Below are 12,979 nucleotides of genomic sequence, written 5' to 3'. Positions count from 1 at the left end.
AGCCTTCCCCTTCCCACCCCCAAGCCTAGAAGTGAACTACGGTGGCCCCGATGGGAGTAAATTATTAACGCGCTGCTATTCTGCTAACCCTTTCCGAAAAGTGCGAATTTACTTAAAGTTTAGGAAGCCGTCCACTAAGATATTTGGGAGAAAGGAGAGAGCACTGTAGTTAGGGATGAGAGGGGCAAATATATGGGCAGTCAATAGGAGGAAAATAATTCACTCTCCGCTGCGCAATCAGGGAGGGGCCAGGAGCAGGCTAAAGCGCACATCGGACACTCGAAGGGCGAGATCTGGACGCCCGGAGCCCCGCCTGAAGGGTGGGGCCTCGCAGTGCCCCGGGCGGGGAGGAGCCGACTAGCTCCGGGCCACGCCTCTCCATGCCCCAGGCTCAGGACGCCGCACCCTCACTGCGCAGCTGCCTTCTGTTCCAGCAAAGCGGAGTTGATCCAGGTGAGTGCCAGCACCTGCGGTCACTTAGAGGGGCACCGAAGGGAACATTTACAGTCCTGGGATAGGCTCCGCCCACATCTCACCCCCCAGGAGCTGAAGAGACTCGCTCTCTCTCCCCCTTGTTAGTCGTAGATTTCTACCGTTCTTCCCGTTTGCCCTCCACCTGCCCTGCATTTCCCTCTTAGGTTTTGAGTGACCTAGCGGAGCCCGAGCTCTCGAGCTATAATTCAGGGAGATCCTCAAGGTCAATCCTTCTTCTTCATTTCCTTCCTTTCCTCTCCGTGTCTCCCTGGGGCTCTTCCTCCTTCCTGACTCCCGGAGCCCACTGACCTGGCCACTGCAGCCCCTGGTGCACAGGATGGGTGGGTGGGGCGCTTCAGGGGCAGGTGGCCTTGCAGGCCTGATGGATAGCTCTGAAGAGGGGCTGTGTCTGCTGCCGATGTGTTGCTAAAGCCCTGGGGAAGAACCTCCCGGGGAATTGGTTTGTTTTCCTCCAGCCACATGGAAACATCTGTCCGTTTGTATTGGAAGCTTTAGTGGGTCATTTCCTATCACTGCATTAGAGGAGAAGACACTGTCCGGGGAAAAGGCAAGTGGTCACTTAGGCGAGTGGTCCTCCTTGTCGGATATCGCTGCAGATATCCCTGTGGCCCTCGGGGCCACAGCTATGGGGCGGCTGCAGGACTGTGGACCCAGGTGGAGACTCATTAGTGAGTCATCCCCCCAAAGTTGTGGCTTCTGCTAATACTTTCCTTGGGAGTCACCCGTGCTTGCAAGCTTACATTGTCGCTTAGGGGACTGTTGAGTGTGGGAAAGGAAGCGCAGAACTGCAGCGACTGGAGGCTAGGGCAGAAAGGAGCCGCAGGGTTGGGCCTTAGTCTACTAATTGGGGGAAGGGAGTACTGGAGGAAAGGGCATGTGTTTGCCCTGCAGGGCTAAGTATGGTTCTGTGTAGGTGCGGCAGACCTGGTCGTAGTCTGGAGGAATTGCGGCAAATTTGAGGGGGGGAGGGGGGGTCGGTGCTGGAATTGGTGCAAGGGCTCTCTTGGGAATCTGCAGCTTACAGCAGCCTGCAGTTTCTGGGAAGCACCCAAGGATACTAGTCAGAATTACAGGCTGTCCAATGAATTTAGTAATAAATTTAGAGCAAAGTATCCAAGTCAAGGGATCAAACATGTTTATTCTCGCAAGGGTTAAATTTAACTGAGATAAATAAAGCTAATATCTCAAATACAAACAAATAATTTCACCCCTGGGAAGAGGTTCTGTTAAGCTTTCCTCCTGACACAGTGTCACAGAAATAGAAAACTTTGTCAAGCAATTTTTTTTTTTAACAGATGTTACTATATATAAAACCCTGGAGATACTGTGACCAGCCTTGAAACTGTACTCCAGAGCCTCCCTTAGATTAAGAAGCAAATCTGGAGAAGACAGTCTTTCCTCTTATTTAGACTTCCTCCTACCATCTAGCTTTGAGGACATAGTCCTGAAAGGGAACCTCAAACTAGAGATTAGCAAAGACATCAAATTAGGGCCTCCCCTGGTGGTGCAGGGGTTAAAGACAGCGCTATAGAGCTAAGCCAGCCACTGCAGCAGGATCCCCAGCCTGGGAGGTGACCCACAGGTGCAGTAGACCTCTCCTGTCTCATCTGCTGCTCCCCCCTCTTCAGTACATCTGCCTGCTCTGCTCCCTCCTCTGTCTCTGGTGAATCCTCTCACACACACATACATCTCCCCCTTCTACTTCTGGTCTACATCTCAGCTCTTATATGCATAAATAAATAAATCTTTTTTTTAAAAAAAAAAGACATCAAATTATTTGAAAGATGGACTTTACCCCATTATCCAGAGAAAGGCTAGAAAGCCACTGAAGCAACCTAGAATGAAATGAATGACAAAGCAGTCTGTCAAAAAGTAATTTGGTGCCTACTGCACAGCTAGCTGTATTTAAATATATTGCTCCTGTGTTTCTATTTAAATACTCTGAATCTATATTCAGAACATGGTTGTCAACCGCAGTTGGCTATGAACTGGTTGTACATTGTACAATGTAAACAAACCATTTGGCATTTTTACAGCAAGGTTTACTTAAAAGTTTACTGCTGTTGTTTTAACAACTGAATTAATTATACCACTTTACGAGTATACCATCCTCCTGGAAAAGAAAAATTGGGGAGTTAACACCAGGTAGGTTGCTGCTATGTAAATAAAGTTCCTAAATTTCCCTTGCTGTCTCTTAAACAGGGTCAACCTCCCTATCTTGGTGTTGAGAAGAGCAGCAATGAAACAGCCTTCCTAATACATTGGCAAGCGCCTTTGAGATTTCAGTATTTGGACTCATAGGTCCCTCTTCACCCTCTTTCTAGAGTTTACTTATTCAGAACTGGAAAATGGATTCTAATATTTTGGTGACTTTGTTCTCTTTCACTTTCTCTTTCTTTTTTAGTAAGTGGCATTTTCTACCTCCAATCTAAGAAATATGACTGATTGTGTCACCACTTGCAAGTGCAGACAATCAAAAAAGAGTTAGACCTGCGCTTCAGCAGGAGCCAGCTGCCATGGCATTTTCTCCATTCAGAAATGCTGGAACCCTAATGGGGTTCTGCAGCTGCTAAGAATTATTGTCTGCCCATCTTTCTTGTGATGGAAAATTCAAGTGTTGGTAATGTGAGTCATTTGAGATTTGTTTTTCTCTTCTAGAAGTAGAGGGTTAGTTTCCCCATGACCTCGGTTCCTGTGCTATACCAGTGAAGAGGCAGGTTTTGTGGGAATCACCATTTTAAAATGGAGTGCCGAGTTCTGTGTATACCTGAAACATTGGAAGAAATTTTTCCTTCCTGTAATCACTTCCCTTTTGTAATATCACAGGGGTGACAGTCATTAAAATAGAAGGTCTTGTATGGACTTTATCCAAGTGTTTTTTTTCCGTCTAATTAGAAAGATCTCAGGCTTCAATTAGTCACAGACTTGGAGTTAATTATTAGCTTTCTATTCTTGTTATTACATTTTTTACCCTAGAGAGGGTCTAGAAAGGTAGAAATGGTTTAGAAGAGGTTAGGAGTGGCCAAGCGTGCTCTCCAAACTCATTGAGAGACATAGGGGGTAGGAGCATAGATTCTAGAGCCTGTGTATGAATCCAGGCTTTTTCAAGGTTAACTGTGTGACCTTTGGCAGATTACTTAACCTCTCTGATGCTCAGTTTCCTCATCTATAAAGTAGAATAATATAGGGATGCTGTGAGAATTTAGATGAGTTAGATACTATTTAGATAAGTGTTTGACATAACTGTAAATAATGTACATACTAACAAGTATTATTAATAATAATTGATTTCTCCCACCACTGTTCCTCTAATCTATACCAGTATCCTTTAGTGTCTAGACACTAGTTTCCTTCCTCCAAGCCTCTGTACTTGCTGTTTTCCCTACCTGTGTTCTCTCTCACACATCACTGTTTCTGTCCTTCAGAGCCCTTATCCCAATCTGTTATGTTCCTATTTCCATGGTCACCCTACATTACCTTCCCCCACTTAATTATGTGTTCTGGAAGTTTAGGACCTTCTTTTGGGTCTTGATGACTATTGCAACCCTATGCCTGCCCTGACACTGCACATTTAGTGAGGCATGAATAAGGAAGGAGTTGCTTCTCATCTGAGGAAGTAGCAGGTGAGGACTTAAGGCAGATATGCCATTTAGGGGTAATAGTTTGGCCTACTGTTACCCTGTTGAGTCAGATTCATTAAATAGGTTGGTATAATTTTTATTTTCTTCTGTATCCTGCGGCTTCTTTCCAGTCTCTCCCCTGCCCTATGAGGTTGCTGCCTTCATATCATGAAAATAGCCTGCAGGCTGCCCCTGGGACCCAACTTCTGGCTGGGCTCCATATGTGCAGCATGGCTCAGTACATCTGGGTAAGAAGCTCTGGCCCCTCGAGCCATGTGTCAGAATCTACTGGGAAAGTTTGTCATTGCACCAGTGGGGGGGTTTGTTCTGTCCTCTTACAATTCTAAGATTCCTGAAGAGCTAAATTGCCAGTTTTCCCCAGTGGGAATTCAGTTCCATGAGGGCTTGTGTGAGTATTTAGTCCTTTTCACACAGAAGCCAGACTCCATAGAGGAAGAACACAGGTAATTTCCTTATTTGGAGTTAATAGGGTTTATCTGTGTTGGTGCAAATCCGTCCTACACCACCAAGGACCGTTCTCTTGGACTTGAACATCATATTCATCCTCCTACTCTGGCCAAGACAGTCATAAAGCAACCAATTGTTGCCAACACTGACAGTTTACCAAAGTGTGGGAATTAAAATGACACCTGAGATCCATCCCAGGCCAAGGAACTGATCCACACATGGCACAGCAGACCTCTCCTGTCTCACCTGCTGCTCTTCTTCACAGTGAACCTCAGTAGATCTGCCTGTCTTGCTCCCCACTTTGTGTTTGGTGAACCCTCTCACGCTCCATACCTCTGGCCTACACCCCAGTTCATACATAAATAAATCTTTAAAAATAACCATCAAAAAATAAAATGACATCTGAAACTTGCCCAGATGTACTGTTTAACTATATAAAGCTGCATATATTTGTAAAATAACATTTATCTCTTAAAGAGACAACATCCAGAGACAGATTCCTCTTGCCAAAGGTTTTGCCAGCAACCTTAATGAAAAGCTGAAAAATATGAAGTACTCAAAAAGAGCTACATAATAACCTGCCACTGCGCTTTGCTTCCCTTAACTTCATGATGAAGTCCCAGATAAATAATATTTCACCTATCCAACTGACTTTTCATTTTAGCCCTGGGTGCATTATCTACTGAACTTGTAATGTGTTTGTGGGATATTTATTTTTCCTTCCATAGTTGTCTGCTCTTCCCTTAAATGTCCCTGTACTCTTTTTTTCTTTCAATCTAACATCATTTGACACTCCAAAGTATTTGATTTTTCCTCTGTTTGGAATAGAAGTGACAAGAGTTGACATTTTGAAAATGTAAGCTGGCCCCAAAGAAATCCTATGTTTCTCATTTTGTTCTCCCCTCTTAGAAACTGGGGAATCCTTTGTGCTGTTTCCCTCCAGGCTCTGTCCACTGAGCTATATCTGGGCTCAGAAGGGTGAGCTGCCCTTTCTGGAGATAATTCGGAGGACTGCTGTTTGTAGAGGCATCTGGAGGCAGAGTGAGGCTGGGCAGCTACTGAAGGGCTCTCTAGGTGATCTGAGTCCATCCCCAGAGTAACCTCAGCTTCTTGAGCCACGATCCCATGTTGGAGACAAGAGCTGTGTTGGTCATCAGACCAATCCTTTAAGTATTGAGTTCTGTGAATTCAGATATTGGGTTTTTGTTGTGTAAATTAAGGGACCACAAATCGGAAGACTGGATTCATCATACAGGCAGCCAAAAATGGATTTTAATGAAACACTGGGGAAAGGTCAAGTGGATCTGTGAGCGCTTTCTCATTGTCCCATCATGGATGCTTAAAAAAAGACACTGCTGAGACACTGCATTGCAATGTGAGGAGAATAATATCACACATGGAAATAGATGTTGCCGTTGTCCAAGCTGGCTTTTGTTAATTGGGGCAAGGGCAGAGCTAAAAGGCAAAATCCTCTCTTTCTTAAAAAACAATTGATTAAAGTTGCAGCTTCATGACTCAGAAATAAGTACTGGCGTGAGTATTTAGATTCATAAAACCTGTCTTTTGCTCCATTTGTGCAATGCTGACTGAGCCCTGGGGAATTTATCTTGGCAGCCAGGAGTGACTTGAGAAGGGAGTGAGGGAGAGTTTTCCCAGGAGTATTATCCAATGGAATGTACTTCAGGAAGTCTTCTGGGCAATCCTCCTCCTTGCAACTGAAGGAACCCCTGCCCCAACTAGATGAGTTGGGTGGGGACAGAATTGGGGGAAAGGTTGAGTGAAGTGTGGGCCTGGAATAGCTACACTCTGGGAGAATCTGTCAGGAAAGAAGACTCCTAGAGGACAGCGGTAACTCCACATGGTGGTGAAACTATGGTGCAAATGTGGGCACTGGCACAGACCACATCTTCTAGGGAGAAAGACAAGCGGCCACACCTTAAGTCCTAGCTTAGTCACTCCAAAAATAAGATTTTGCCCTGTGGCTTTCTTAAAATCCCTGGGTGTTCACTTACTGGTTGCACCAAAGACTTACTTATCCAGAATCTGTTCATCAACGCACATAGTCTCACAGACTTGAGACCCCTATGGGACAGGACACTGCTGTCTTCTCCCCCCCCAGAAACCAGAGGCTGGGGCTTTTCTGCTGCCCTATGACCCACACCCCACCAACTCTTTTCTAGTTTTCTTCCTTCAATCTGGTACAACCTCAAAAACATATATTCTGTTTGGTAATAAAACCTGGTAAATGGAAAAGTTAGATGCAGAAGCGCTACTGTTTCTAAAGTATTCTTCAGGGGGCATTTTTGATGAACCCCCAGCTCACATCAGATTTAATGAGGCAAGACTGGATGCTTCCTGTAGGGTGGGCAACAAAGCAAGGGTGTCTACACTGGCCTTTTCTACTTCACATTGTTGGGAGTCTGAGCAATGCAGTTAAGTCAGAAGAAGAAACAAAAGGCACCCACATAGGAAAGGAAGACGTAAAACTATCTTTCTTCACAGAGGATGGAATCCTGAATGGAACGTGTCCCAAAGACCCTGGAGCTGTCTGTCCTCAGCTGGGCATCTGTGCCGTGGCCAGCTCCTCGCTCCCAGAGTGGAAGCCAGGCTGTAGCTGAGTACTGCCCCTGAGCAGGAGCTTCGAGAAGGAATTTGTCCTCATTGCTCTCGGGCGGGGGGAAGGAGTGTGGTAACTCCTGGGTAAAAGGCAAGCCCGGCAGGGTGGTATAATAGTGAAGAACATGGACAGTGGGGCCATTGTCCCTGCATTCAGACCTCAGTTGTACAGTTGCTGGTGGTGGGACCTCAGCCAAGTGACTGAGTCCCTCTTTGCCTGTTTCCACATCTGTGAAATGGGAGTGATCATAGTAACTACCACATAGGATTATTGTGGCAATTGAGCTTAATTGGTGTAAACTGCGTGCCATCTGGCATTTAAGAAACCCTCTAGATATACTAAATCTTGGAGCAGGTGTGAACTTGAGCTGGTGGTATTTCCCCTTTTGCTCTTCTGGCTGCTGTGATGAAAAAGTTTATGCAGAATTAGCTGGAGGTCCACTGGATCCCTAAATAGACCTTTATTTGAAGTCATGTTGCTGAATGTTTAAGATTTAAGATACCTCTGACACATAGTGTTGTTGACCTGGCAATGACCTTGACCATGGAGAGAGGGCTGAGAAGCCAGTGGCTGCTACAGGGCAGGTTCACAAGTTCAAGTCTCAGAAGATACCCAGCTGCCTTACATGAGCCTGTGTCAGAGCTGAATGAAGAAACCTAGCGACACTCAGTGCAGATGGCATGGGTGGAGTTGGACTTGCTTTGCTCTGATCTCCTCCTGTTCCCGGGGTGCCACAGGAAAGGGCTTTCCTCAAGTGTTCCAAGGAGATTGGTAGAATGTGAATCAACAAGACAAGACTGTGCCAGTGTTTTCTCAGTTGGATGAAATCAACCCTTGAAATTTTTCTTTTTATCCAGAACTGTGATTCTTAAAATGTGGTGTGGTCCTGGAGCACTTAGAAACATGTGAGAAGTGCAAATTTTCAGATCCTGCTGGATTATGAACTTGAGATGGGGGATGAAAGGAAGGATGGGGGATGATAAGCCCTCCAGATGATTTTGATGCTGCTGAGGTTTAGGAACCGCTGACCAAGAACATAGAACAGCTGTACTCTACTGAGCGTCTGCCTTCATGCAAGTTTCTGTAAAAAATACCAGCAGAAGAAAAGCTCCCTGTTCCCATTTGTAGGTAGATAACATTTTTATTGATCGGGTTTTAAATGCATTTTATAATCGATAACTTTCCAGTATGAAACAAATGTGCAAACAGTGCCGGAGGTCCTTGAGGATGGGTTAGGAGTGAAAGCAGAGGCTGGATAGACTTTGCCCTGGCGCTACTGGTATGAAACAATGGAGCAAGTTTAGGAGGTAGGGCTGCCTGAGACACATCCCCTCAGCGCCCACTTATTTCTTAACCTTCAAACTGTGGGCTCCCAGCATCTGCCATTTCCCTGAAATCGTTGTGATAGCGTCTCTCACAACAAAGCCAAGAGCATATTTTTGGTCTGTTGGTGCTTCCTGACAAAGGTATCCTCTTTTTCCTTCTCAGAAGTCTATCTTGGGGTCACCCTCTGCCTACCCAGTAGCTCCTGCCAAATGATGGCCATACACCTTTCCCTCTGGGAAGTGACACTACGAACACTAACACCCTCACACCTTAGTCCTGGAGGGAGAAGTATTTAGTGTTGACTGGTCCAAGGCCTGTAAGCTCCCTGCCACTGTCCCCACCATTCGCTGTGGTCCTGCCACAAGGTCCATCTGGCTTTTTGTCGCCAAGAACCTTTGTACTTGCTTTTTCTCTGACCAGAACATTTGTTCCCCGCCCCCCCCCCCATCAAGTCAGTGGCTCATTCTTCATTCAAGAGTGCAGATGTTGTCCAGCACAGAGGCCTTACTGGGCAATCCTGATAGAGGTTTGAGAACCCTACAGTCTCCCTCCCCACTAAGGCCCTGTAAGTTCTGCAGGATAGTTATCACTTGGGTTGATTCTTATTTGCATGTTCCTTCATCATAAGAATGTCAGCACTGAGGACAAGGACCCCATCTTGTCGGCCACTGTGTCCACCACACCTCAGCAGCACCTGGTACCTGCGAGCCCTAAGTAAATGCACAAAGTGGTCGTGCTGGGAAAGATGTTTTTGGACATCTAAGCACACCAGCTTAGGCCCCCCTTGAATCTTAAACAGTTTGCAATTCAGTTTCTAAGTCTTGGGCACATTGACTTGTAGAAAAAGATCAGCATCTCCTTTTTGAAGAAGTACATATGTACACTTAACAGTATTTGGACCCACATTTAGTAAGTGTTCATACCTGATGCTTCTCCATCTCATTTAAACCATCCTAGGAAGAAACAGTTAATATTCTCCCAACTTTGTACAGAAGTTAAGTTACCTTCCAGCTCTCCCGGCAGTGTGTGAACAGGGCAGGGTCTGAATCCAGAATTCTCAGGCCTCTTCTGGGGATTGACCCTCAGGAAAAGACATCTCATGAAACAGTGTTCAAGTCCACTAGGGGCAGAAATGTTTCGCAGAGATGCCTGCTATTAAATAAAAGACAAGAAGGTTCTAATTAAAAAGCCAAATAGAACGATTTAAGTTCCTTTTAAACCTTTAATGTTCTCTGTTGAATTGTTTTTGCCACACCCCTCTCTTCTATCCCGTCCTTCTGCTTCCCCCGCCGGACCTGGCAGGAAGCAGAAGCACACGTCACTTTTTATATAACTAATGACTGTCAGTCACTTTTTATATAACTATTTAGATATGTATTTGCTCATTTTGGAAAAAATAGAAAAGAACAAAGGAAATCTATAATTCAGAAGAACAAAGAAAATCTATAATTCAAAAGAGCAAAGAAAATCTATAATTCAAAAGAACAAAAAAGTCTATAATTCAACAAGAAATGACCATATTTGTGATTTTCATAATTTATTTTTTTCTATTATTGAGAAAACTAAGGTTAGACTGTGTGTGCTTCTTTTTGTTTTCACCTAACATGCTGTGTATTATACTCATTTTAACAGACTTTATATAGAAATCATATACTTTTATATATACTTCATGTTTTTAATGGTTATATAATATCCCATTCCATGGGTCCCTGATTAGTATGTGATGCTTGGGCATCTGTACCATTTTTGGGCTTGCTATTACAACTAGTTGGAAGTGATTATGTCTTTGAACTTGATCTGTTCGCATTTATGCTTATTTCCTCAGGATATAGTCCCAGTGGAATTAATGAGCCAACAACTATAAATAATGTGAAGACGGCCCTTAGGCTGTCTGCCAAGTAGCTCTATTTCATATTTCCCCAGCTGTGTGTAAGGGTATAAACTACGTTAAATCTATATTTTATAAATATAAATTAAGTTCATATTTTAAATATATATCCAATTGCATCTTTATTTATACAAACAATAAATTTTAATTCATGCAGCTGGTACGTGACCAGTATAACTGCCTACTGATTAGCAAATGCTCTTAAACGACCAAGTGAATTGCAGGGGCATCTCTACCTATATTGGACTCCTGTGTGCCTGGTATCATGTAGAAGACAAAGGTTAGGGCACAGTTCCCACCCCCAACAATCTTATCTCATTGGTTGATAAGAGGGTTGCAAGTTTGTAATAACCAAAATGTGGTGTGTGGTTGAATGGTGGCTCAAGCTAGAGAGAGCTTGTGTGCCAGTTATCAGCTCACAACTGTGCCCTGTTATCTGCGGGCTGCAGGCAGCACTGCTGGGCCTGGCTGAGTGCCTGGGTGTGATCACCATGAGCTGAGCCTCTCCCTTTCCCAGTGTCCACATCGCACCTGACCACAAAGGCCAAATCTAAGGATTATCCCTGGACTCCTCAGTAAATAAGGATTTGGAAAATGATAGGTTCCTTTTTTTTTTTTAGCCCAGAGTGAACTAAGTGCATTCTTTCCCTTATTAAAAAAATATTATAGATTAAATATTAAAGATTATATAAATTTCAGGAGTTCATCATTTTGAAACATCTGTACATAATACATTAAGTTCACTGCTCAAAGTCCTTCCTGAAAGCCACCTGGAGTTGCAGCTTGCTTCAAGTGTTCCACAAGTATCTGGAAGCATACTCTCTGCTTGGCACACAGGATGCCACTCAAACAGTCTCCCTCTGGGAGCACAGCAGCTGCTGCAGTGGGTTGCCCTCGCTTTCAGCATTCTGGTTCCCCAGAAGCTACACCAAACTGTATGTCTTGACAGCATTACAGGTGTAAGAGTCATATTCTGCTTTCAGAGCACCAGAACTGGGCTTTGCCTGCCTTTGATATTTCCGCTGGTACACTGGCACATGCTTCAGCATTGGAGGGAGCCCCCAAGTTTCTGCCCTTACAGGGTCCCCCATGTCAATCATCCATAAGCCAGAACTCTGGAATCACCATTTTCTTACTGTTTCATAGTTGCTCTTTAGCATTTTGCCACATTGAATATTTTTCTGAAAGGAGGTTTACAGTAGCTATATCATTCTATAGCAGTGTCTACTGCAATAGTCTTGATACGTCTTGTTAAGGCAATGTTGATCCAAAGAGCCCAGGTCCAAAGAGAGCACATATATGATCATGAGCTGTACTGTATCTATATGCTTAAATTCATTTAAAATAAATGTTCAAAGTTGAGCTTTCATTGACATCCATCCAATATTATATACATATTTCAGGGGCATCGGGTAATCTAATCTAGCTGACCTTCCGTACCTGACTAACTTAAAACTTCTGTTGTGTAACTCACATTACTATCTCTAACTGCCTCCTAGGCACACCAGGTCCCACCCTTTTGCAGCTGTAGGTGTGTGCTCCCTGCCGCTGGTGCAAGTGGTGCCGCAGGGCTGGGCTGGCTCCTAATGTGTTCTCTCTCCCCAGAGCCAGGATGGCCGTGCTCTCTAAGGAATATGGTTTTGTGGTTCTCACTGGTGCTGCCAGCTTCATCATGGTAGCTCACCTAGCCATCAACGTTTCCAAGGCCCGCAAGAAGTACAAGGTGGAGGTGAGTGCTTGTAAAAAGTGACCTAAGGATGGGGTCAGGGAGGCAGTGGAGAGAGGAAAGGACTGTTCTCACAGAGAGAGAAGGAAGTAGTTCATGGTCCCAGGTGGCAGGTCCAGAACTGTTCCTGTCAGAAATCCTGCCTTCTCCTGGCAGCAAAAAGCAGAACCTCTAGGGCCCTGCTGGGGAGCCATTTCCATCTTGTTTTTATTCTGTCTTCAAAGAGACCAGGTGGGCTGGGATTCCAACCGTCTGCTCTTGGCTCAATCTGCTCTTGGCTCAAAATGTTTGAAGGGAAGAGTGTTGTTTTTAAAGACAGTTCGATGATAACTGTGTTTCCCAGTACCACTTTAACTCATAGCAGGTGTGTAAGGTATCAGGAGGGGGGAAGCAATGATAATGAGGTCGAAACAAAAACAATGAACAACTAGACATTCTATAGGGATGGAGAGGGGAACAGGATCAAAACTGGGGCGGGAAGAGCACTGGACTATACTGATGGCACAGGGGTGAATTGGTGGTGGGAAGTCCATGGAGATTACAACCGAGATGAAAAATGTACAAAGTGAAGAATGATGCAATAAATAAATAAATGTTTTCTTTTAAAAATAAATAAAAAACTATGCCTTAAAGTGATATTCCTATTTCCCCATAGAGAAGAAATAAGTGTTACTGACGTGAGCCTGGGCTGGGATATCAGAGCCAGGAGGAAGACTAGTGAATACTTCATTTAGTTCTAGCCCATCTAGAAGGGGCAGTTACAGAAATTGTCCTGGGAGCAATTTTAAGTGTCTGTATCTGTTTAGACTCCCTAACTAGAATTCTTTTTTTTTTTTTTT

General features: G+C 44.4%; 1 protein-coding gene across 1 annotated transcript in view; it reads left to right on the top strand.

The window, feature by feature from the left end:
• Positions 1–350: 350 nt before the first annotated feature.
• The window catches only part of MGST3 (microsomal glutathione S-transferase 3), a 17,163-nt gene continuing 4,534 nt past the window's right edge, over positions 351–12,979 (top strand). Inside the window, exons 1-2 of the mRNA XM_004688416.2 lie at positions 351–453; positions 12,020–12,143. Of these exons, the coding sequence (XP_004688473.1) occupies positions 12,027–12,143 (117 nt within the window). The 5' untranslated portion in view covers positions 351–453; positions 12,020–12,026. The remainder of the gene's footprint in view (positions 454–12,019; positions 12,144–12,979) is intronic.

The sequence above is a fragment of the Condylura cristata genome, unplaced genomic scaffold (assembly GCF_000260355.1).
Source record: "Condylura cristata isolate star-nosed mole 26May11 unplaced genomic scaffold, ConCri1.0 scaffold00024, whole genome shotgun sequence".
Lineage (NCBI taxonomy): Eukaryota > Metazoa > Chordata > Mammalia > Eulipotyphla > Talpidae > Condylura > Condylura cristata.
The sequence above is the reverse complement of the archived record's forward strand: the minus strand, read 5'-3'. Positions and strand labels throughout refer to the sequence as shown.